Source organism: Typopeltis vanoorti, chromosome 2, assembly GCF_054136105.1.
Source record: "Typopeltis vanoorti isolate ZY-2024b chromosome 2, IOZ_Tvanoo_1.0, whole genome shotgun sequence".
Classification (NCBI taxonomy): domain Eukaryota; kingdom Metazoa; phylum Arthropoda; class Arachnida; order Uropygi; family Thelyphonidae; genus Typopeltis; species Typopeltis vanoorti.
Window position 1 is genome coordinate 14,229,483 of NC_143550.1, and position 23,179 is coordinate 14,252,661.

The following is a 23,179-nucleotide window of genomic DNA, read 5'->3' on the forward strand; positions in this document are numbered from 1 at the left end:
TGCAATGGAGTTATGATTTTGTAATTGTAATGTTAGTAATTGCTAATAGGCGAAGTGGTGTTTGCTAAGAATACTCTGGAGAAGACAATGGCGAAACTGGAATTTGTATAAATCCATTAGTTCAGCATTATAACGCTTTCACTTATCGGATGCCACCGACTTATACTCTACTTTTTTTGTAATACCATTACTCTCGAAGCCAGTGATGTGTGGATCTGTACGCTTGGTCATTACTAAGAAGTCATAATGGACTCTCTCGCATGCACAATGTAAAGAAAGTGATTTGATAGAACTTAGTTTGATAGAAATATTCTGAAATTATTTAAAACTAAAATTACCACAATGATTAAAACTAAGACAAGAAATATTTGGAAAACTAAATGTTCATATATTAATAAATTCATAAATTAACGCTAAATAATTTTCTTCAGAAAGGAAAGAGGTTGATTCTTTACCACCCTTCAGTTACATCTGCGCGGTGGAAAAAGTGAAATCGAATTGTTTATTTGATAGAATAGTAACCTTCTGTGCGACCCCCCCCCCCACCACACAGAAGATTATTCTTTTGTCGCAAGGTTCTCATTGGAAAAATATTCTGAGCCATTTCGCATTAATCGTATAGTTCCTATATTAGGTATTTCATATAGCGAACGAAGGGTTATACGAGATGCATCGCATATTAGATATAATATTTTTAAAGAACAAACGTTTAGTTGAGCGATATATAACAGTTTTAGAAATGCGCATTTTTTTATTAATACCTTTTTATTGTATACTATACGTTATTTTGATAAATATGTTCTTAATATTCCACACCAACAATAATACTGCATGATATGTAAAATTCAAATGTATGCATAAAATCTCACAAAAGTTGCTCATAAAAAATATAAAATAAAAAAAATTAAAATAAAAACAATAATAAATATGAATTATTTTTTCTTCTCCAAAGAGTACGCGGGGTTCGATTCCCTTCCTTCCAAAATTATTTCTGCACGTGTAATATTATTGAATACTCCATACTGAACAGAGATGGTTGCCATGACTCTGAGAGCCGTAACACTCTGAAAGGTTTATTGATCATTCATGTTCCAGTAATGTATTAAAGCCTAGAAAAATACTAATATATCGCAATGGTTTTAAAACAATGTCTAAGATAGCAGAAAATATATAAAGTGGACGTACCCCGATGTCTGGATCACGAAGAATTATTTCTCTTTCGCCTCGCGTTTTTTCGCGTGGTCGATAGGCAATGCGATAGCCCAAAAATTCGCCATGGATGGTATGTCCAGGAGGTGGCGCCCACTGTAGGTATATAGAAGTACTACTTGTGTTATACGCTGTCGTTATATTTGGCTTGCCATCAGGAACTGAAAGAAAAACATAAAACACTAGATTCACCTAAAATTTATTAATAAATACGTCTAAACAAGCATAAGCCTAAATAAGCAGTTTTCATTACAGGTAAGTCCATAATATTATTTTATATATGTACTTGAGAAAGAAACTCACAAGGCTTGCATATAATGTTTAAGGTCTAAAGAAAAGCTCATCTTAATCAATAAAAATTACTTATATTTCTCATAAAATATGAATTGTTTCCTTTGGGACACACTCCATTTGTTTTGCACGTAAAATATATAATAAATTATATGGCAAAGAAGCGATGGCGAATTTAAGAAAAAAAAAAAACGAAAAAGCAAGGACGTTGATATGACCACACAGGCTACAAAAGCCTAAACAGAAGATTAGATCTTGACTATTGTCACAGGTTAATTTCGCCACACTTATAACCTGATGAGAACACGAGAAAGCTGTCCTGGAAAAGAATTTGAAATTCACTTAAAGCGACTATTAATTTAATCGTTTGAGCAACCAGTTTTAAAGAAAGAGTTTAACTATAGAACATTAATGACTAGGCTGACCATATTTCCTTGAAACAAAAACGGGACGGGGTTATGTAATATTCTGTATTAATGAAAAAAGTAAGACGATAAAAAAGTTTTACTTCGCCCAACATGTATGATGATAAAACGTCGGTAATTATTGCTCCTAATTTGGTACGTGCTGAAGAAAATTTTGATTCATAAATTTTATTGATCAATGTTGACAAGCTGTCCACGCGCTGTTCCTGCATAGGCATTGCGGAACTGCAGCACCCCCAATTTTTCTTCATATATAAATATGTTTATTAATATTTGCTTGTAATATTTAATTTTATCATCAACAATCCTATACAATTCTCTTATTTTGTATAAAAAATAATAAAAATCCATCTTGTAGCACTTAGGAGGGCGAAGGATGCTAGCAGCACTGTGTTTACTACAGTGTCATATTGCTAGTATTTGCTACTCGCGCAAGCACATGCACGTCATAGTGAGATGCGAGCTATGGTAATAGCGTAATGCGGCACTGTCCTTTGCGCAGTTCCACTGTTGTTTAGATGCAGTTTGAGCCAGTAGTAGTGTTCGTAGTGCTTATCGTGTTTACTCCGTCTCTTTAAATATTTGGGCATTAAAGACATAACATTTGTTATAGCTTTTATTTTAGAACATTATCGGGGTTACGATAATGGATTTTATTTTTAAGTAATTTTGAATTATACCAAACTGTATAATTTTATCGATAATAAACAATACCTTTTAATTTTTAATTTTTTTTTAATTTTTACCATAATTTTGATATTTTATTTAAACACGTATACACTGTACTTACAGTGTGTATGTATATTTCGAAAGTTGCAGCACCCCCACGATTTCAAGCCACCAGCCACCACTGGAGCTGTAAATTTGGGCGAAAACTTGGGCTGTGACCCACAGTATGACAAGCTTCACTTGTTGCAATTTTATCACTTTCGTTATCACCACCACATCTCACCATATACAAGCTAATGTTTTATTCATTATTTTTTTTTAGATGCTGATGTCGCTTCTGCCTCCATGAGCAACAGAAAAAATGGACATTACAATGTTGACATACTACTTTTGTTCCATCGTTACACAGTTTGTCCAGTTTAATAAAACTGGAGTTATTAAAACTGCAGTTTCGCCTCTTTGACATTGCAAGGATAGCCTTAAAGCTTTAAAAAATAAAACTTTAAACTTTAAAAAATACGAAATTTAGATCACCGACATTGAATAACAAAGCCACCAGTTAGCATACAGACAAAACAAAAAGTAACGCTACAGCAGAACAGACGCCGCGTCGTCCTATTTTATATTAGGATAATGGTGATGAGACAATGCTGGATGTGACATGCTGTGGAGTCTTATTCCGGAATACAAAAAAAAAAAAAAAAAAAAAAAAAAAAAAAAAAAAAAAAAAAAAGATTTCCATCCAGTTAACAAAGAATCAAAGATCCATATATATATATATATATATATATATATATATATATATATATATATATATAAACGCAGCCTTATTTTGTCCCCTTAAAAAGGGGACAAAATTGACCAAAAAAAAAAAAAGCGGTACGTAGCCGACATTTAGAACGATAATTTGTAAACAATCACATGCAAATATTTGTATTTTTATAGTAATCGGAATGTCTACAGCCCTTGGTTACGCACAGTTCCTTCCAGTCTACTTTAATTTTTTGTTCTTTATTCCTAAGTCTTTTCTTTTACTATCAATCTCTATATTACCACTTGGAAAATAATTGTAGCATATATTTTATAACATAGTATTACTTTTTAATATCTTCTTTAGTGTTAATAAATTTCAATTTCAAAAAAAAAAAAGTCACATTTTAAGGAAATGAGCATCCTTTGTTATAATGTATTATAGTTTTATCAGACACCATAAAACAAAATTTAAAACTAAAAAAAAAAAGTAAACTGCGTGCACTCTTTTTAACACAAGCATACAAAAATTTTATTATTATTTTGTTAAACTAGTAAAATAAAATTTTTGAATTTAGCTCAAAATTAACACACTAACGAATCTGCTCTTAAATTGGGGCCACATTTGTGGAAAAGTTTGGAGATCTCAATCTCAACTAAACTGTACATATCATTTTCAGAGAAATGCCGTAGAATAGAAAACGCCAAAAACAGCTTGATCATACAAAACTATTTATATTCCTAAAGGCATAAATTTAAGGGGGGGAAAGAAGGGAAAACACAGTCTGAATTGCCTTGGTTTAAAATTATATTTCATAACATTCCACACAGAAACGCATGAACTATTTGGCCGACTTCTAGCTAGTGACATCTGGCGTAATTACTGGATACTTGCTAGCAAATGCATATATATTTTCTGGTTTTTCCAGATCCTTTACTCGGTGAGCTATTTAGTTGTCCACGAAACTTTTTCCGCCCAAGACTACTTCATTCCTCCAATAAGCGCGCGCGCGGGGATCTTGCACAGGGTGTAGAAATTCGTCCGATACCTCAAAATGATATGAAAAACATACCTTAAATTTTAAATAATTTAAGACCATGTTTTTTAAACTGCAGGTCACGACCAACATTTTTGCAAAAAAATTAAATACAATAGAAAATATATTTAATTTTTTTAAGACATCAAGTTTTCAGATATATTCTAATAAACACCAAACTGGTACAGAATATTGCAACTCACTTTTGCAAGTCTTTCCTACCGAACAGCGAAATTCGAAAATTTTCAATGGGCAATATGACTTAAGAATCATTTTGAATTCTCTCGTTTTTTCTATTATGTGGAGATGCAGATGGCAGCTAGAATTTTAAACTTAATGCATTAAATATAGACGAAGGATCCTGCCAACTTTTGAAATTAGCTTAACTCTAGTTGGTCGAGTGCATAATGAATCCGCTTTCCAACTTGGAGGTTCGAATTTCACTGCGGCAAACATGTCAGCGAATGTCTTTAGGTGGTGGATGACTTTCATTACTTGGGGTGAAAACAGTAAATGCATATTGGTGGATGAAGTCTTAAAAGGCACTGTACCAGATCTCTGGAGTTTTCCCCGGATTATCTAATCCTTTTGTTCATCCTCGGTACTGATGTGCTCTAGGTTTGCACCACAAAAAAAACTGTTTTTCACTCTCACCGACGATGAATTGTGGTTTCTGATGTTAAATAACTTTACCAGATTTTGTAAATAGACTGAGAGATTTCTGTGCTTTCAAGACCCCGTCCCTATGTAAATATGAAAGTTCCAAAAGATCATCGAACTTTATTAAATCACGCCATTCACAAAATAGTTTATAAACTTGCTATTAGATGGCAGCACATTTATACATGACCACTACTTTTAAAGAGTTTCAACAGCTGGAAATTGCTCATAATTTTAGAAAGAAATGGAAGGTTTTTTTTTTATGGAAGGTTTCCTTAAAGATCGATGCACGAGTTGCTTTTAGATTTATAGGAGGTATTCGTGCTTTTCTAAGTATGCTCTCTCGCGAGCGTGTTTCTAAATATGAGAGGAGAAATCAATAATGATATGAACTGTAAGGATCTCGGCACAAGAAACGAAAGGGAGGGAGAACGAGATTAAATATAAGGAACGCGGCTGTGCGTGCTCCCAGAACTGAGGCAAACTGACATTTATGAAGCGCGAAATTTTTATGATTATTTTTAAGAGTGTTGGACTTAAGCAGGCTCTGACAGTCGATGGTGGAAAAGGATACACGTTTATCGCATTTTAAAATACGCAACTGGCAAAAGTCGACACGACGAAAAATGAAATTTCGGAACTTTGAAGTAAAGCGTATGGAAAAATATTCATGTACGACCTCGTAAAACATTTTCGTTTATGAAGTAGTATAAATGTACTTCTTGTTGCGTGAGACTATCACGAAATTTTATAATTATCTAGACACAAATGTAAGCTAAAAAGATTAAGGAAGACAATAAATTATGAGATATAAAAATACAAGGATATATGCACAACATATATCTCGTATTTCGCAAATTTTCATTCTAAATTGTGATTTTATACACGGTGTGGGTTAAGAAATTAATACTTGGTTTTAATCCTTTTCCCAAGGAAGCAAAACAATGTTTTGCGCGTGAAATATATTCACGTCTGAATTACTTGTATATAGAGGCTAATGACTTCTTATTACTTGCCTCGGTATGTATCTAATAATGCAAAGCACCCCCCCCCGCCCCTTTGGAGCGTGTAAAATGCTATGCATAATGAGAAGAGTCACTACCCAGACCGGTTTCGACCTTTATTGAAGTCTCATCAGTGGGAGCCAGACCCGGGAGAGATACCAAGGTTGAAGTAATGCAGAAATGTCTGGATAGTGGCCCTTCCCATAATACATAGCATTTTACAAGCTCGAAAGGGGTGTGCTTTGCATTATGGGATACATACCGAGGCAAGTAATAAGAAGTCATTAGCCTCTATATACAAGTAGTTCAGACGTGAATATATTTCACGCGCAAAACATTGTTTAGGAAAAGGATTAAAATCAAGTATATAATTTTTTAGTATCTTTAACGTATAATAAACCCCAAGGTAAAAAAAAGGTTTCTACACACACACACACGAGTATATATCCGTGGCCTGTGCAGCCCTGTGCAAATGGCATTTGCTTCTAGAGAGCTAGACCATCTAAAGAAAGACTATAATGGATAGGATTCTAGTTGCCCACTAGAGGAACATTTTCTAGTGTTTTCTTCCAACGGTCCTTGATGGCCAAAAAAAAAAAAAAACCCCTACTTCAAAACTAAAGTGTAATGCTCAAACATAATATATATACCTATTAGGTTATGGGGATGAGATGGTCGCGCTTTTTGGCCAAATTCTCTCTCTCTCTCTCTCTCTCTCTCTCTCTCTCTCTCCCCTGAAAGCCTTGGTTCATTGATAGATTCGAGTTCACTATCAATGAAGACTTAAAGGTTGGAGATCAATATGTCCACAGACCTTCAAAACATGAGGGTGAAGGAACTCCGCCTACTCCCTTTGGGAATAAAAGATGTTAGATGATTCATTTTTTATGCATATCACTAGTACAACCACTTCATATTTATGCTCTCCTCCTCATGACCTTTCCGGACCGTGGAAATATTAGTACACCAAAAGGATAATTTCATCAGCTGGCACATTTCGTCTACGTTGTATTGATTTTGCGTTTTTGGTATTTGGGATACCGATCTGCTAGTACAAAATAGTTACTCATCTTACGAAAATCAGACCTCATACATAGTCGATCTGAATATCCTTTTTACGCCAGTGAAATTCCTCATGAGTGTGTGTGTGCGCGCGCTTGTGAGAAAGATATAGTTCTTTATCTCATTTTGCGCATGAGCTAAATCAAAATTATATAAATCAGTATATGAGTATGTATATAAAAGATCCATTTACATTATTAATATGTAAATTAGAAGTTAAGAAAATTAAAGAAGCATTGAAGAAAGCCTCCTGTTAGAACCAGGTGGTTTTAAGAGATGTTCACAGATTATCTGGATTATCACTGAAATATAATCCAGGAGCCACCTCTGGAGAACACACATGGTATCCCCTTTTTTACTTCCTTCTGTTTTTTTTCCCTATCCTATTTCAGGCCTCTAGTAATAGACGGTGGTTTAATAGAACCTCGTCTTATACCTGACATTGTAACCTAGTTGATAATGGACTTAATTTATTTTTAATCATATATTTATGGAACGCACTTGTAGTAGATGAAATTAAAAGTAAATTAAGTACTTCATCCACTTGGTTGAGATTTTACTTTACACAGCTGTTTTATGTGTTGTGACTTATTATATAGACTTATTACATACAGTAGCAAGCAACTTAAAGAAAATTTTCAATTTTCAGGAAAATAAGTATAAATATTAAACTAAAACTTTACCTAATAATTTATATATGCTCCCTTGTTCCTGATAAGTTCATTACTTCGCTTAGGCATGGACTATACCAACGTAGAACACATTTTCTTATTTTTGCATCTCGAAACCATATTTTTTTTTATAACGGATTGCATTGCGTTATTCTTTGTATCACAATTTACTTTTCGAAGTATCTTTTTCGCTATGGCCCACAAATTTTCTATTGGGTTAATATCAGGAGAGTTATCTGGCCACTGAAGCAATGGGATGTTGTGATTTTTGAGGAACTCTTTCATATTTTTTTTTTTTTAAAGTGTAGCATGGAGCAGGATCCTGTTGGAAGATGAGTTCTTCATCTTTCTAGATCTGTGGGAGCACTCTTTTCTCCAGTATTTTTGTATATTGGTCACTTTTTAGCAAGCCGTCAACAGGCACAAGTGATCTTGAACATTCATGTGTAAAACAATCTCCCCTCCCCCCCCCACACACGTACAACACACAGATTATCTTTTTAGCTGGGTGTTTAGGAACTTCTTGGAGGTGGGTGGGAGGAGTCTTCTCAGCCGCTTATTTGTGAATATAAAGTACTTGATCTCCTTGGACAAATATATGGCTCTCATCTGAGAATCTGACCTCCTTCCACTTCTCAACATACCAATCTTTGTACATTTTTACACCACTAGAGCTTAACGTGACATCTTGACATTGAGTACAGCGCAAAACATGCAGCGCATCCCACCTTTTATTACCAGACTTACGCAGACACTCCCTGAATATTTGCTTGCGGTAGGATCCGAAATTTGCATGGCACGTAAGGTGTACAAATACTTTTGTGAATATAGTGTATATGCTGACTGTTCTTCCGTATATCATATATATATATATATATATATATATATATGCGATATATATGGAAGAATATCTACTGTGCTTTCCATTTGAGCAGCCTTAGTTTATAAATAAAAGCACTTGTCTGTTAAATCATTTTGCATTGGCCAAAGCATTAATTATACAGCTGCAAAAATATATCGAAAAATGATTTAAAAAAGCATCTACAAAAATTGAAAACCATCTGGCATGATTGTGCGCATCTCTTCAAATACCCACAGCATATAAAATACCCATATAAAATTGTTTTAAAAAAGTGCGTCCAGCGATCCTCCTTTTTGTGCTCGAAATGTATGCAGTAAAGTTGAAAGAAGACACTTGTATAGCATTACTTCATATTGACAGATCTAGTGCATCAGAAATTCCTGACGCACCAGATCCTTTGCATCAGAGAAAGTGATCAGTATTGTTTGACATTTGACTAAACTCACTAGTTTTTTCTTCAGCCAAAAAATGCTCCAAATGCTTGTAATATTTCATACATTCTGTGCCATCCATTACATTTGCCACAGTACACTCCTTGCTGTTTGAATACATCTAGCGAGACGAAAGGAAACTATATTTATTCTTTAGATTCGGTTCATTCAAAGCGTCCACTTGTTATCTTTTCATACAATCGGCGTTAGAACATGTTACCAAACATCCTCGATATTATTATTTCCGTAGTAATTTAGCCTCAACGTGGTTCACTGATTAACAGAGGGAAATCACAAACATATGAGCCCCATAGTTCAGTTCAGTATCGAGGATACATTTTTGTCGATAACATCTGGATTCGAACCCTGCGTAGGAAGAAAAGAACTTTTATGAGGGTTATTCAGCTTACGGATGTGGCAAAATTTTTTTCTACTAGAAACACGAGCTTTGCTTTCGCGCACTAAGGCAAATCGGCTAGAAGAACATACACAATTTACATACAAAATAATTATAATTTTATTTGAATAAGACTAACGACTTCCCCCTCTTAAATTTATGGTTATCCAAGGATAATGGCAGTTCGTGGCCATAATATTAGGCTGTTAGCGCCAATAATGAATTAATTACAAACCTGTTCAAGGTTTCAGTCGTTATTTGGCCCACTGCACAGTCGCACTCAAATTCGAAATATATTTTCTGAGAGAGAGAGACCGCTTTTATTGTCTAAAACCGAGCTCCCATTTTCCATGACTCCAGTAACCTCTTCTTGAATGCACGGAACTATAAACAAAAGCAATATTGACTGAATTTTGCTCTTTTAGAAATCATATCTCCACATGTTTTTGCTCTCTGATGTATCGCCATTAGCAAACAGCAAATTTGGTTTCTTGAAGATCAAGCAACATATCTTTAACGAATTCGTTTTAATTTTTCTGGAGGATATTTAACATATATTCCGTGTAAGTTGTTCGTTAAGTTTTTTTTTCCTGTATGAGGATATCACGAACCTGCAAATGCTATTTTGTTTTCTGACATTTCGGATTTTGGGAGTTGGTTTCATTCTATTAAGAAAGAGGAGAAAAGTTTTACATCATCTACGGAGAATAAGAACTCAAAAATGCTAAAACTACACCTTCACTGGCACTTGGATACTAGTTCGTACTTCCGTGGTGTTGAGTTCACAAAGTTTTCACGAAGAGATCAGTAAAATGGAGTGAATGCATGATGAGGCGCTTCGTTTGATCATAAAACACGAAAATAAAATTGCTCGCATGTGAACAGAGAATGAATCGCCTCATGACGCTAGTTGAAAAAGAGGGTAATGCTGGTATTAGCTCCGCCATATCGCGAAGTCAACTCGCATGAAGTAAGATGTGATCCTTCCATTCATCGGATACCAAAGGGGTTGCGTCATTCAAGTCGAAGAGGAAATCAGGGGTGACCTTTCACAAGTGCAGCTTGATAACTATTTTTAGACGCAAGTGTATGAACATTTTAAACTTTTTATTTAAAGTTTAAACATTTTAAACTTTAAAATGTTATTTATAGTTTAATACTATTCCTAAAGAATCTTCCAGGCAGTTCATGGCAAAATGCTTATTTGGTTTCAGGTTTACAAATCAATATGATAAATATTATATTATCTTTAATTCAAGAGAACGAAACGTTAATAATGTAGTATTTTGAAATATTTAGTTATTTCTTTTAAGATGTATTCTAATGTAAAAAAATCCTATCTAATGTACTCATTTAATACCTTTAGAGATTTTTTTTTTCTCTTGTGATAATCCCAGCAGTAAACCCGCTCGAGCAACAGACAGTTAAGAGCTAATTGCAACAATATTGCGTTTCCTCTAAGAAAGATGTTTTCCTCTGTGTGAGGAAATTCTGGTTTATTTATTTGAGTCTCTCTGATTGTTGATCTGTTTTTGCAAGACATTAACGGAAATATGATCCAAATACACTTTTACATCTTGACATTTTGTTCTCTTTGCTAACCATTTAAGTATGTTGTAGTTATAGAAATATTTTTGAAGAATGTTTAAAATGTCAATTTAACATAGGGGCTGTTATATCTTTCTTTCATTAATGAGGCTTTTATTTATTGCTTGATTTGAGAAAGAGAGTCAGGATCATAAACAAGATGACCGAGTATACGTCGGATCAAGTGAACGAGACTTCTTTTCTTAAATGGCCTTTCTAGACGATAATTCGCAGGTGTTCACACTAGTGAGATTTCAAAACTAATCACAATCGTATCAAATAAGAAATGTCCACATTAGAGATAATAGAGAACGCACATAAGATTGAATTATATCCATATAAATCAGTCTGTCTTGATAAAAACAAGATTAAGAACTTCGAAGTACTAAGATCAGTTTGCATCCAAGGCATGCATGCAAGTAATAATAACAGAAACTCACCTTCTCGAAGGGTCACCATGTAATAGGATTCTTTGCTGGGTGTACTAGATCCAATGGCGTTCACAGCTACTACTCTGAAAGAATACACCGTGTACGGTTGCAGACCGATCACCTGGTAACTTGTACGATTATCAGAAGTCATGATTCCATTCGACGTGTCCCAATCGCCCTTCTCTCCCACTCTGCAATTAAACGAGAAAAGAACCAGCTTGTTTGCATGTTTTTGGTTTGATGGCGCAATGATATCTATGATTACGCTGCGCCAGTGCACATGTAATAAGTAAGCGGCATATATGCCTAAAATTTGCATATGGAAAAAATGAAACATTTCTTAGAATGTACACAACATAAATAAATAAAAAACACTAATTTTTGCTTTATGCCGATAAACAGATAAAATCAATGTATAAAATAGGCATAAAAACAAGTACAAACATGCATTTGTACTTGTTAATCATAAATAAAAAAAAAATCACGTACTTGTTTGTACGTGTATATCATAAAAACAAGTTTTTAAAAAGCATATATACAATAAATTAACAATAATAAATTGTTTAACCCAATATCTAGAGCTTGTGAAAGCTTTTATTCGCAAGCCGAAGGGTCGTATGTAATGTGACGGATATTGTACAATTCTTCCACTGTAGACAAAAAAAAAACATTTGGCTATCTGGAATGGTCTGATGGGGATTATATTTTTGTAACAAATAATAAAGTCAACTGTTGACGTCGCAGCAAAAGGTGGCTCATTTGCCTCGACGTACACACTAGGGATTGGCGAATTTCGAAATGCGCCAAATGCAATTCTAATGGCTTGATGGTGAACAAGGTCTACTCATCGTAGCGTACATCCTTTGGTAGACGAATACACTTGGAATCCATAATAAAGTTTCGATCTCATAAGTGTGCCATGCAGACAGCGGAAATAACATTTGTCTGTACCCCATGAGGTGGAAGAAAGGGTGTTCATTGCTTTATGGTACTTATCTCGTAACTGACGTATGAGAGGTAGGAAAATGAGTTTGCTATCAAATATGACTCCAAAGATCTTGGCTTCTGATGCAACTGGGATTAATGTATGTCACAGTCTGAGTTCCAGGTTAGGATGATAACCACGTCTGCGCCATAAGTACACACATACTGTCTTCTGCTGTTAAAATCTGAACCCATTTGCAAGCGGCCATTTTGAGAGATAGTCAATGGCTTGTGCAGTTGTCTTTCTATAACCCTCATATCACACTGATGATAGAAGATGGTAAAGTTATCCACATATAAGGCATTACTTACTGTTAGAGGAAGTTGTTCTGTTATCGAGTTGACCTTGAATGTGAAATGCGCGGCACTTAATACTGAAACCATGTGAGACTTTCTCCTCTTGGGAATACGGTCGGAAGATAGAGCCGTTCACTCGAAATTAAAACATTCGGTTACATAAGAAGTGCTTGATAAAAACAGGGAGGTTCTTCCCTCTAAGACTAAAATTGTGCGGCTCTTTCAGTTCCGAATCTCCAAGGAGTATCGTATGTTTTTTTTCCAATAGATGCCTCCAGCCTGACTAGATGATCAGTAGTAGAATGACATTTTCGGAAGCAGCATTATGTTTTCCGGAAAAAGGGTTGTTCTCTCCAGAAATCATAAAAAACGAGAGGTAAATATTTTTTCCAGAATCATGCATAAGCAGCTGCTCAGAGCAATTGGACGGTAGTTATTTGTGGATTTTGAATCCTTTCCTGGTTTAAGAAAGTCAATTATAATGGTCCATTAGAGGTATCGGACAATATGCCCTCAGAAAATTTTGTTGTAAAGCTGCAACAATTGATCCATGGATGACGATGACAGTCTTTATCATCTCTTAATGGATATTATCTGGTTCAACAGCAGTTGGACGGCACTTAAGCAAAGCAGATTTCATATTTTATTTAGTGAACGGCTGTTCCATTCTTCGGTGCCGTCCGACGAAATCTGGATTGGCTGTTTTTCTGCTTTACATTATTGAACAGGGAACTCGGGAGGATATCAAGTTGTTAATGTTTCAGCAAGAATCTCCCCTAGAGTATCGGCAATCGTTGTTGGATCATTAACTGCATCAATTGTGTTCAATGATGGAGAGCTGGTGAGTGGTATATCTGACACTGATTTTTCAGCTTTTGCCTCAGACTTCTTTAATGTTTGATAGTTCTAGTTAAAGAAGACCGAAACTGGATCTAGGATTCCGACGGATATTTCTTTCTCGGGTTCGAGCACGTTTGAAAGCCATTAGCTTTGTGGGATACCTTCGGAAAATGCCCCAGGCTTTCTTCTGGGCTTTTTGGCTGCTGCAATCGTCATAACACGATGACTTGGAAGAAAAGTGGAAACCGACTAGATGTTTTAGGAACTGTGACAACTTGTATAGACACTATTACATGATTAACTGCATCGCTCATGGTAGATGAGCTGACCGTCGCAGAATTCAATTCTGATAATGAGAAAAATGTGGACCAATCATCTTTCTCAATTTTCCACCTCGATATACGTGGAGTATATGCTTGTCCATACAGAAAAGTGGTTATCACGGGATTAAGTCGATGGCAGTGAATGTTCGGGTAGGCACATGGAAGTGTGTTGTTTTCTGTGTTTACGTGAAAGACGTTTGTTGAGAATACGTCAATAACGATTCTTCTGATGTTTGTGGGGATACTACCTAACAGAATGTCTCTGATTAAATCCTCCATTAAGAGGGATGGTAACTGCAATATGACATCATCAAGGCCACCTTGAGGAATATCTGTGACAGGAGGAAGATAGATGTAACAACAAGGGGATATGGTTGTCTACAAGATATTGATTCCTCCGTGGGCAGATCCATCCCCTATCCTCCTTACCAATGATGGTAAAATTGTGGAATGAAGCATCATCATTACTGGGTTTATACTTCTACAAGAGAACGTTAATATTGTCTATGTTTTGTCGGAATCCACGATGATTCAACTGTAAGAATGTTTTCATTCTTTCTTTTTTTTGTGGTATCATTTGATTTCCTTATCTTGAGAAGATTTATTTTCATTAATCTTGGAGTTATATATTTTTTTAAATTGTGGACGGCCAGTATCCATCATTTCGTTTTTTTCTGGAAAAACATCCATGACTTCATCAAATTCAAATTTCCTGTAGGACACTGGGTGTATTAATTATTTTATCTACTTCAGGGGAAACGGAAGTATCCATGGAATCTGTTGACTGGCCATCTATTAGAGGATCTCGAGATATTTCTTTGATCCGCTCGGAGCACGTGCAATTATTTCTTAATAAAAGGCTTTCGTGTTGTTATACCATTTTTGGAATGTTTCATGATTTAGTCAATAAGGATATTTCTCATTAATTCGTCCTAAGGAGATACCAAGCAAGTCATATCATTCAGGGATGTTATAGTTATGAGAAGGTGAGAAAGAGTCAATCAGGACGCTTTCTTTGCAGTTGCCTTCTCAGCGTAAGAGGGTTTAGCAGATGTTGTTGCTCCTATTGTGGCATACAGCCTCTTGATAGATGATGCATTGCTCCCTCTCTAATTTTGTATTTCAGTTTCATCCTTCCATTTTTGAATGCTCAGGAATATGCAGGGTGGTTTCCCTCAGAGTTAGAGCATTTCAGTGTATTGTTCTTTTATAGTCTTTATTGCCACATCGGATATATGTGTCAGAGCTATAAGAGGCAGTTTGAGTATAACCATACTTCTGACTTTTAAGGCAGCTTAAAGGATTCGGGATATTATTATTATGCGACACCTCCAGGGAGTACAAAGACTCATCGAGGGAAGGCACCTACTCCAACTCTTTATCTCCACCAACTACAACTAACCGCAACTACGCTCATCATCTACACCAACGCCATTTATCTCCCACTATATATAGAGACTTACTGAACAATTCAGATAGCGTACTTAGGCAGATGTTTATAGTTTTGGTTTGTTGACAGTAATGATGATGTTCTTAGCGGGAACCAGATGTCTAACCCTACGTATGACTATCCTTCAAGTTAGTGCCGATCTCATCTGGAACATCAAGGAGGTGCCACTCTAACATTAGGCCTCTAGAAAAGTTAGAAACTTTGTGGGGTAACGTAATTGGTGTTCCTCCGATAGATGTTTCTGATTGTGCAACTATAGCTGCTTAAATAAGGATATCCCTTGAACGCGGTTTTTTACAGATTTTGGAGAAACTCCCAACCATTACAAACCATTTTGGATAAAGGGCGACATTTTTCCAGTTGCCCTGTTGAATGTAGGATTAAGAAAATGGTGTATCTGTAACAGCCCCTGATGTTTTTTGTTTCTTAATTTGCTTTTATATTTTGATAATTCTATGAATTTTTTTTTATTAATCTCGGTTGGGGCTTGTTCAGGGTTCTGTTAAACGAGAGGATGAAAATTATTCATACTCTAAGGGAGATTCAGCACCAGAGGTTCACACCCACCACGGAGCTACACATGGACACTCACTCTCCCTCAAACAATGACTGCGCTCGGGAGTGGAACACCAGGGCTACTGCGGACGCTATTCGGCCACCACAGCAAACCTTGTAACATGTCCCCAGGCCATATGGAAGGAGACTTTCTGCAACACTATCGACCCTTACAGGCAAGCCCACTAGCCGATTGTTCCTGTATCTCTCTTCTTGCTGAAGCGGAGATAAAAGTATTGCGAAACGACCAGGATCTCCCTTTCCGGATGTCAGCGAGTCGCACAGTACGTCAAACAGAGCGGCGGGGAGTTGGATCCCAGGGATGGTGGTCTGGAAGAGAGCACAGTATAAAATAAAAATAAAAAAAAAAAAAAAAACGGCTCAGGAGCGAAGAATATGGGAAAAAAGCATAACGACGAAAAGGGCCGGTACCATCACTGAGAGGGAACCCTCCACTACGAATAGGTGCCTCACTCGCATTAACTCAATATTATTAACTAATATTCACTCAGTTAAAAAATATCTGTATGATTAGGTTTACATTTAAAATCTCTGTTGTCCCTAATTGGTTTTGAACTATTTCAAATTGTTACCATTTCATGACAAATTCCTGTGTCCTTTAAGGATGCACAGGATCTATGATAGTAATATATGATTAAGTTTGAATTTTTACTAAACCTTATATCAATAATTTTTCTGCAAATTAGTGGTTTTATTTGTGAGATCTCCATATTGTTATGTCTTATACTCGAATGTAGGTTTTCTAAAGCAGACTAAGAACTTCGGTTTATAAATCAAAAACTGTACGTTGATAAAATAGAAGGCGATCCAAGTAGTTGTCATTACAATGCTTACACAAGGTGGCGCATAAGTCACGAAGGGATTTAAACATTTAACAAACTTTTATTTATTAATTATTTGTATTCCTTTTTATAGACCTGGAGTTTTTTTTTTATTAGTTATGAAAAACCACATCATATAAATGTCTTCCATTTTCGGACTCACAAAGTCGGACCTTTTCTCCGGCATGTTCCATGACAGCTGTTAATGTTTGTGGCTGCAGTGCCCTAATTTCTGCACGAATATTCTCCTTCAGCTGTTGGATTGTCTGCTTGTTGCATACACTTTTCCCTTCAGGTAATCCAATACGAAGAAGTTTGGAGCCGTCAGATATGGAGAACGTGCAGATCGCGAAACATTCTCTCACCGAAAATGTCGAGTTTCTAAGGCACAAATAAAATTGCACCATTTTAGTTCGTTATTGGATTGCGAACTTTTCCTTGATTAATTTCCAAAATGTTCCTTAGAATACCTGAAAACATATAATGAAAAATTAATAATCCAAAAAGTTATTCACATTTTAAACCCCTTCGTGACTTATACAAGAGGAACGCTGAATTAGTTCAATGGACAAAATTAAACTACTTCTTGAAAGAAGTTCCAAGAACTGTCCATAAACGTGGATTAGATTATATTAAATAAGTATAATCATATATAACTATTGATTGAGAGGGCTGGAAAGTTACTTAAAGTTACCTAGGATTTTCAACTGATACTGGGTTTGCTGGTCTAAACATTGAGGTAGAAATGTTTCTCTTGCTGGAAAACCAGTTTTCCTCCTACAAAATCGGAATGACAAAAGAAAAAAAATTGTTCTATGAAGTATTTTGTTTTCAGACCACTCATAGGTCATACTTAACTCTTTTTCCAAGTTTGTAGATGCATGCGTAATACAGAGCAGATAAAATCAAATACGCAACCACAGGTTCAAGACAGCAAAGGTTAAGATTGCACTAAGAAGCAGCCACCAGAATATTAGATCGGTGAAAGGTGAGTTTTCGGCAAACAAGTTTGTCAGAAAACCGAATTTTCAGGAACAACAACAACAACAAAAAAAAAAAAAAATAAATAAAATAAGCTGTCACTTCAGTATAAAACTGCTGAACTCGCGTTCATATCAAAAAGTCATAATAAAGGTTTCCCGCGAATTCTAGAAGGGATTTGAACCGGTCATTAAACATTATTTTCTACCGACTGCGCTAAGGAGGTGCTTCATGAAGGCTTACTCAGGATATATGTCACTCCTAGGCAGCATCTATCCTGCTATATGGATATATCTCCACTAGGCAAGCACTATTTTCTTGTTCCTAAATTAAAGAAAATATGTAAGATTAAAAAAAAACGGTGTTTTTATGGATGAGATACAATTTTGCCGGTTTTTTCACTCTTAGGCACTGCTTTAGTTGCGACGGCGGCCGTAGGCTGAAGTGCAACTTACTGAACCACTTAGATTCAAGACTGATGAAACCATAATTTTAGCAAATGCGATTCAAATATGTCAGCAAATATTCATTCTTTCCTTCATTTATTCTTTAGAACACAAAAAATACTAAAGAAAAAATAATTACTCTGAAGGTGTAAATGGTCTTTTTTTTTATAGTTATAGAAAACTTCAGAGAGCTTATCTTCACAAAGCTTCAGCTGAGAGGTTGCGATCAGCTTTATCACACAAATACATGTTGGTAGTATTCGGTAAGGATGTTCAGATCGGATTTCTACAGACTAACTTCTGAAAAGAGAGGGGTCACGTAGCAAAAATATCTGGCTGATGGGAAGGATCAAGGCAGCGAACTTGGTGAGGAGTTGTCACTAGAGTCTGTCATCGAAAAACCTAAGGAGAAAAATCCTCCATGCTTCCATGGAGGATTAATCTCATATTTCATTAAGCATAATGACAGTACAATTCTTAAATGAATATCCATGTTGGGTAAGTCAAATAACTTTTTTTGAGGGATGGGTTGGATATTTTGCCAAAGGTAAAATCAAACGTAATTTATTCTGACCCAAACATATTAGTGTGTGGAGCATGACTGTTACAAAAAATCTTATTCTGTAAATACCACACGGCAACATATGGAACTACGAGTACTAAAACTTTGTATGTCGTACATAAATTTCCGTTGTCAAAACATAATGGAGGGAACTATCGGTAGCAACAAGCGAAAAGATGTTACGTGCTCTTGTTTGAAAGCACATGAATGATGATATTAAAAAACCTACAACTAATTACATAGAATAACCTGTGGTGAATAATATTCGCTAAAGAATCATGTGATATCAATAAGGACTTATGTATGAAATTTTACACGCATTTGTATGATATATAGCACACCGAAGCTTCCATTATAATATTAGTGAGTGTTTCACGTCTTTCTCAATTTGGAAGTTTCACACCAAATAATCCCAAAAAGTCAAACCAGTAAAAGAAATTTACTAGGAAAGAAAAACTCAAAGCTCCTAAATATCCACACAGCTCGGAGTTGACTTGATCACACCCCTCTAGTGTCTTATACAAATTTCTCTTTAAGCCTCCAAACTGACATTTTAACGAATAAATAAATTTTTTTTTCTGCTTTTGTATAATACTCCCCCCCTCCCCATTAACCAGCAGGTTGATGCGTACTTCCTGCATGAATTCCGACATGGCTAAGCTCTTCAAATTCACCGTATTCACTTTGGAATATGATTAAGGCTAGAATATTTTAAAGGTGGTGTTTTTCCAAACACCAACTTTACTCGGTAAGTTGAGAAATACTGGTAACTCACACACTGGATATGTGTCAGTTATTAGCACTAATATAGAAAGCAAAACATCACTTGGTGCGTATATTAAAAAAAAATACAATTTATGTATTAGCATAAAATCAATGGGCATTAACTGAAGAAAAATTTCTTGTACTCCTTCACTTTAAATAATTGTAGCGCTGTTATATTTATTTAAACATCCATGCATCTGAAAGGTTATTTATTTTGTGTGTGTATTGTTTTATCTCTTGGTAGAGCTTCTCCCAGATCGACAATTTGTCACAGTTAAAACGCCAGTGCCACTTGAGGATCTTTATATTCACGTGACATCTTTTTTAAATTGCGTAATTTTAAAAACTTGTTTCGCATAGTAGCACGAAGCACGTAGTCCGCTGCTTTGGAAAATTAACAATGCTCGCAATAATTAATCACAAAATCAAACTGTGCATGCAACATACGCACATCACAGCGCACGCAAAATTTCAGTTTTTCATTGTGAAGTTTTCGCATCGAAACACACACACATGAATTTCTCAGCTTAAAATACTTAAATACATGCAGCATTTTTTTTAAATAAAAAAGAGCTCCCATTATATGGATGTCGATGTCTATGATATATTAAACAATATCTGAGAGTGCCCTCATTTTACCTGAATTGTTATTTTGCCGATCTCTACTATTGACTTACATTAATCATTGGCAGATATGAGCGCACATACAAAACTGCTGCGGACTGATAATACGTATTTTATTACTTGATGGTAACGTAGATGACTTTTTCGTCCAGTATCGTGCATTACTTCGCCACGCCCATTATTTCACTAGATAAGTTGACATACGGTGCGTTAGTCGAGAGCCTTCATGCATTACAAATTACCTAACCTATTTATTCGAGATAACTCCTCTTCTCAGTACAATAATTCAAGACGTGTATACAGGTGGATAAATTTCTCATATAGTATTCATGATGTTATTGTGAACAGAGGCAAATGTATTCTCAACATAGACTTCATTTTTTTTAAATCAAAGCTTTAAGCATCGGTATAAGCATTTTTTTTTACACTTTCCGCTTTTTTTAATGACATGCGAAAAACTATCCAGGTAGTTAACACCTGTGCTCATGGAATGATTATGAAACTTCACATCTGCGACTAGAGTAAATATTCACGGCGGTTATTTTCGTATAACTCGCTACAATTCAATTATTTTTTGAAAAATAAATTTATAAAAATTACCTTTAAGTGAAAGGTCCAACCCCGTACAAAAACTACCTTGCTTTTTAGGATATTCAAATCTCTAACAATAAATAAATTATTTACGACATATACACCGAGTAGCGTTGTTCCGAGAACGGAGTCTACCTGCGTCACCCATGTTTACGCGATATACTTACTTGACTCGCCCATGTCGTAGGACAATTATTCATATAGGGAGGAAATCGAGTGAATGAAAGGATATTCCAATTAGGAAGAAAATATCAAGATAAGGGATTATTGACATCTATTTTAATCGACGGACAGCTTTAGTTCTTGTCGATCAAATAGAAACTAGAGCTTCTGTCGATTAAATATACACTGCAAAATACAATGTAAAAAGTGTAGTCGCTTGATCATTCCCTGTGGCCACGTATTTAAAATAATTTCTTGTGGAGTGGGACTCCTCCCACTCTTGAATAATAACTAAAATCTTCATAGGAATCAGTGAACAGTGGATCCTCCACTCGGTCCTCAAAGATTTATAATCCCAAACTATCCTCCACTTTAATACCCCCCCTCCAAAAAAAACACTTTTTTAAATAATAGCAATATATCTATTTCAAAGCACCAGCATCTTATTTTCCATAATGCCTGTAACGATATTTTAAGAGCAATGCACGGCGTACTTGCAGTAAATCCTTCTTTTGTCCTGCTCGATGTAATAACAGAGGCTCTTGAAAGAAACTCCGATTCATTTTAATAAGACATTACTCCTCTTTCACTATGCACTTTTTTTTTTGATTACGAAAGAAAAAAAAAACTAAGATCTACAAGGCCAGTAAATTTGCCTGGGTTCTTCTGGATGGTTTGACTGTTTAGATGGATAAAAAAGTTTCGGTAAGAAAAAAAAACCTTCCATCTCCGTATGAAACCGGTTCAATTACCTTCAGACGAAAATACGGTTTAAAGGTCCTTCGGGAAACTGACGGGATTCGAACTCAGGCCTTTCCAACCAAAGGACATCGTCGATACTGACTGAGCTACCGAGGCTCAGTCTTTCAGCTCCATGTAATCTTTTTCTATTCTACTTAGAAAACTTCTTCATTCAATTTAAACCGCTGAAAAGAAGTTAACGGACACCCCATAGGCAAGGTATAAATTGAAGTAATATGATGCTCCTAAGTCAGTGCAATTGTGTTCGTTTGAAATGGCTGAGAGAAGAGAGCTGACGAAGTTTGAAAGAGCCGTTGCGATAGGATGCCATTTTGCAGGCTTATCTGTTCGGCAAACTGTTGACAAATTAGGCCATCCCAGGTCAACAATCAGTGATACCATACTGAGATGAAAGCGTAGGAATCAACTGCAAGTGTTACTCGTAGTGGATAACCCACCACACATCGTACGAGGGATAACAAGTAAAAACCGCCATTCGTCGGATACACACGTTGAATGCCGAGTTCCAGGCATCGATTGAAACAGAATCTGCACAAAAACATTCAAAACCACAACTCGGATTTCCATGGTAGGACAGCACAGGCCCCACATTACGCGAAACATCATGCAGAGTCGTCTTCGGTGGTACAAAAAAGCGTGTACAGTGGGACGTAGAAGCTTGGAAAGCTGGTTATTGAGCGACGAATCAAGCTACACCCTCTACCAAGTAGATGGACGGGTGTGGCGGATGCTCGGTGAACGTCTCTTAGCAGAGTGCGTAAATCCCAACAATGATATTTGGAGGTGTCCGTGTGATGGTATGGTCCTGTTTTCTCTGGTTTGGTCCCTGACCTCTGTTTGTTGTGCCACAAACATTGAACTCCGAGAGGTATGTGGACATTCTGGACAATGCAATGTTTCCTATTTTGTGACGTTTCTACGGAACTAAAAATTGTCTCTTTCAGCAAGACAATGCACTGTGCCATAAGTGGCGACTTTCATGTGGACATGAACGTCACATTGACTGGCCTCCACAGTGCCCTGATCGCAATCCTATTGAACATCTGTGGATGAACTGGAACGTCAGATGAGGTCAAGGTACGCCCACTCCACAACAGTCCAGAACCTCCTACATGACTACAGGAAGAATGGTAAAATTGGAAGGTATGGCTCATAGCATTGCTACATTCATCGCAGCGAAAGGAGGTCCTACATCTTATTAAGGTGGGAGCCGTGGCTCTTTGTTTCTCACGTTATGGAGTCGATTGACTTCTTTCCAAGTCCAAGCAGTGTATAATGTTAAGTAGTCCCGGCAAACCAAACTGTGAAGGGAGATTCATTGAAAGACTACAAAAAAGCCAATAGACCACGAAGAACTTGGCGTTGGTTGTTTTATAATAATAATAACAATCAAAGTATATCTATCATAGTATTATTTGAAGCGGCAGTGACTGCCAGTGTTGAATTTGTGTTGGTATATCTCAGGTTCTTCACATGTTGATTGTTGAGGCATTTTGGACAATAATGTCC

At 36.1% G+C, this 23,179-nt stretch overlaps 1 protein-coding gene across 2 annotated transcripts in view; it reads right to left on the reverse strand.

Moving 5' to 3' along the window:
* The window catches only part of LOC150108836 (putative receptor-type tyrosine-protein phosphatase mosPTP-1), a 902,991-nt gene that overhangs the window by 447,323 nt on the left and 432,489 nt on the right, over window positions 1–23,179 (reverse strand). For both annotated transcript variants that reach the window (XR_016549344.1, XM_090403658.1), the window contains exons 4-5: window positions 11,496–11,677; window positions 1,186–1,370 (exon numbers count right to left, since the gene is read on the reverse strand). Coding sequence is in view for 1 of the 2 variants with exons in the window: in XM_090403658.1 (XP_090259784.1) it covers window positions 1,186–1,370; window positions 11,496–11,677 (367 nt within the window). In the remaining variant the exon portion in view is untranslated. The remainder of the gene's footprint in view (window positions 1–1,185; window positions 1,371–11,495; window positions 11,678–23,179) is intronic.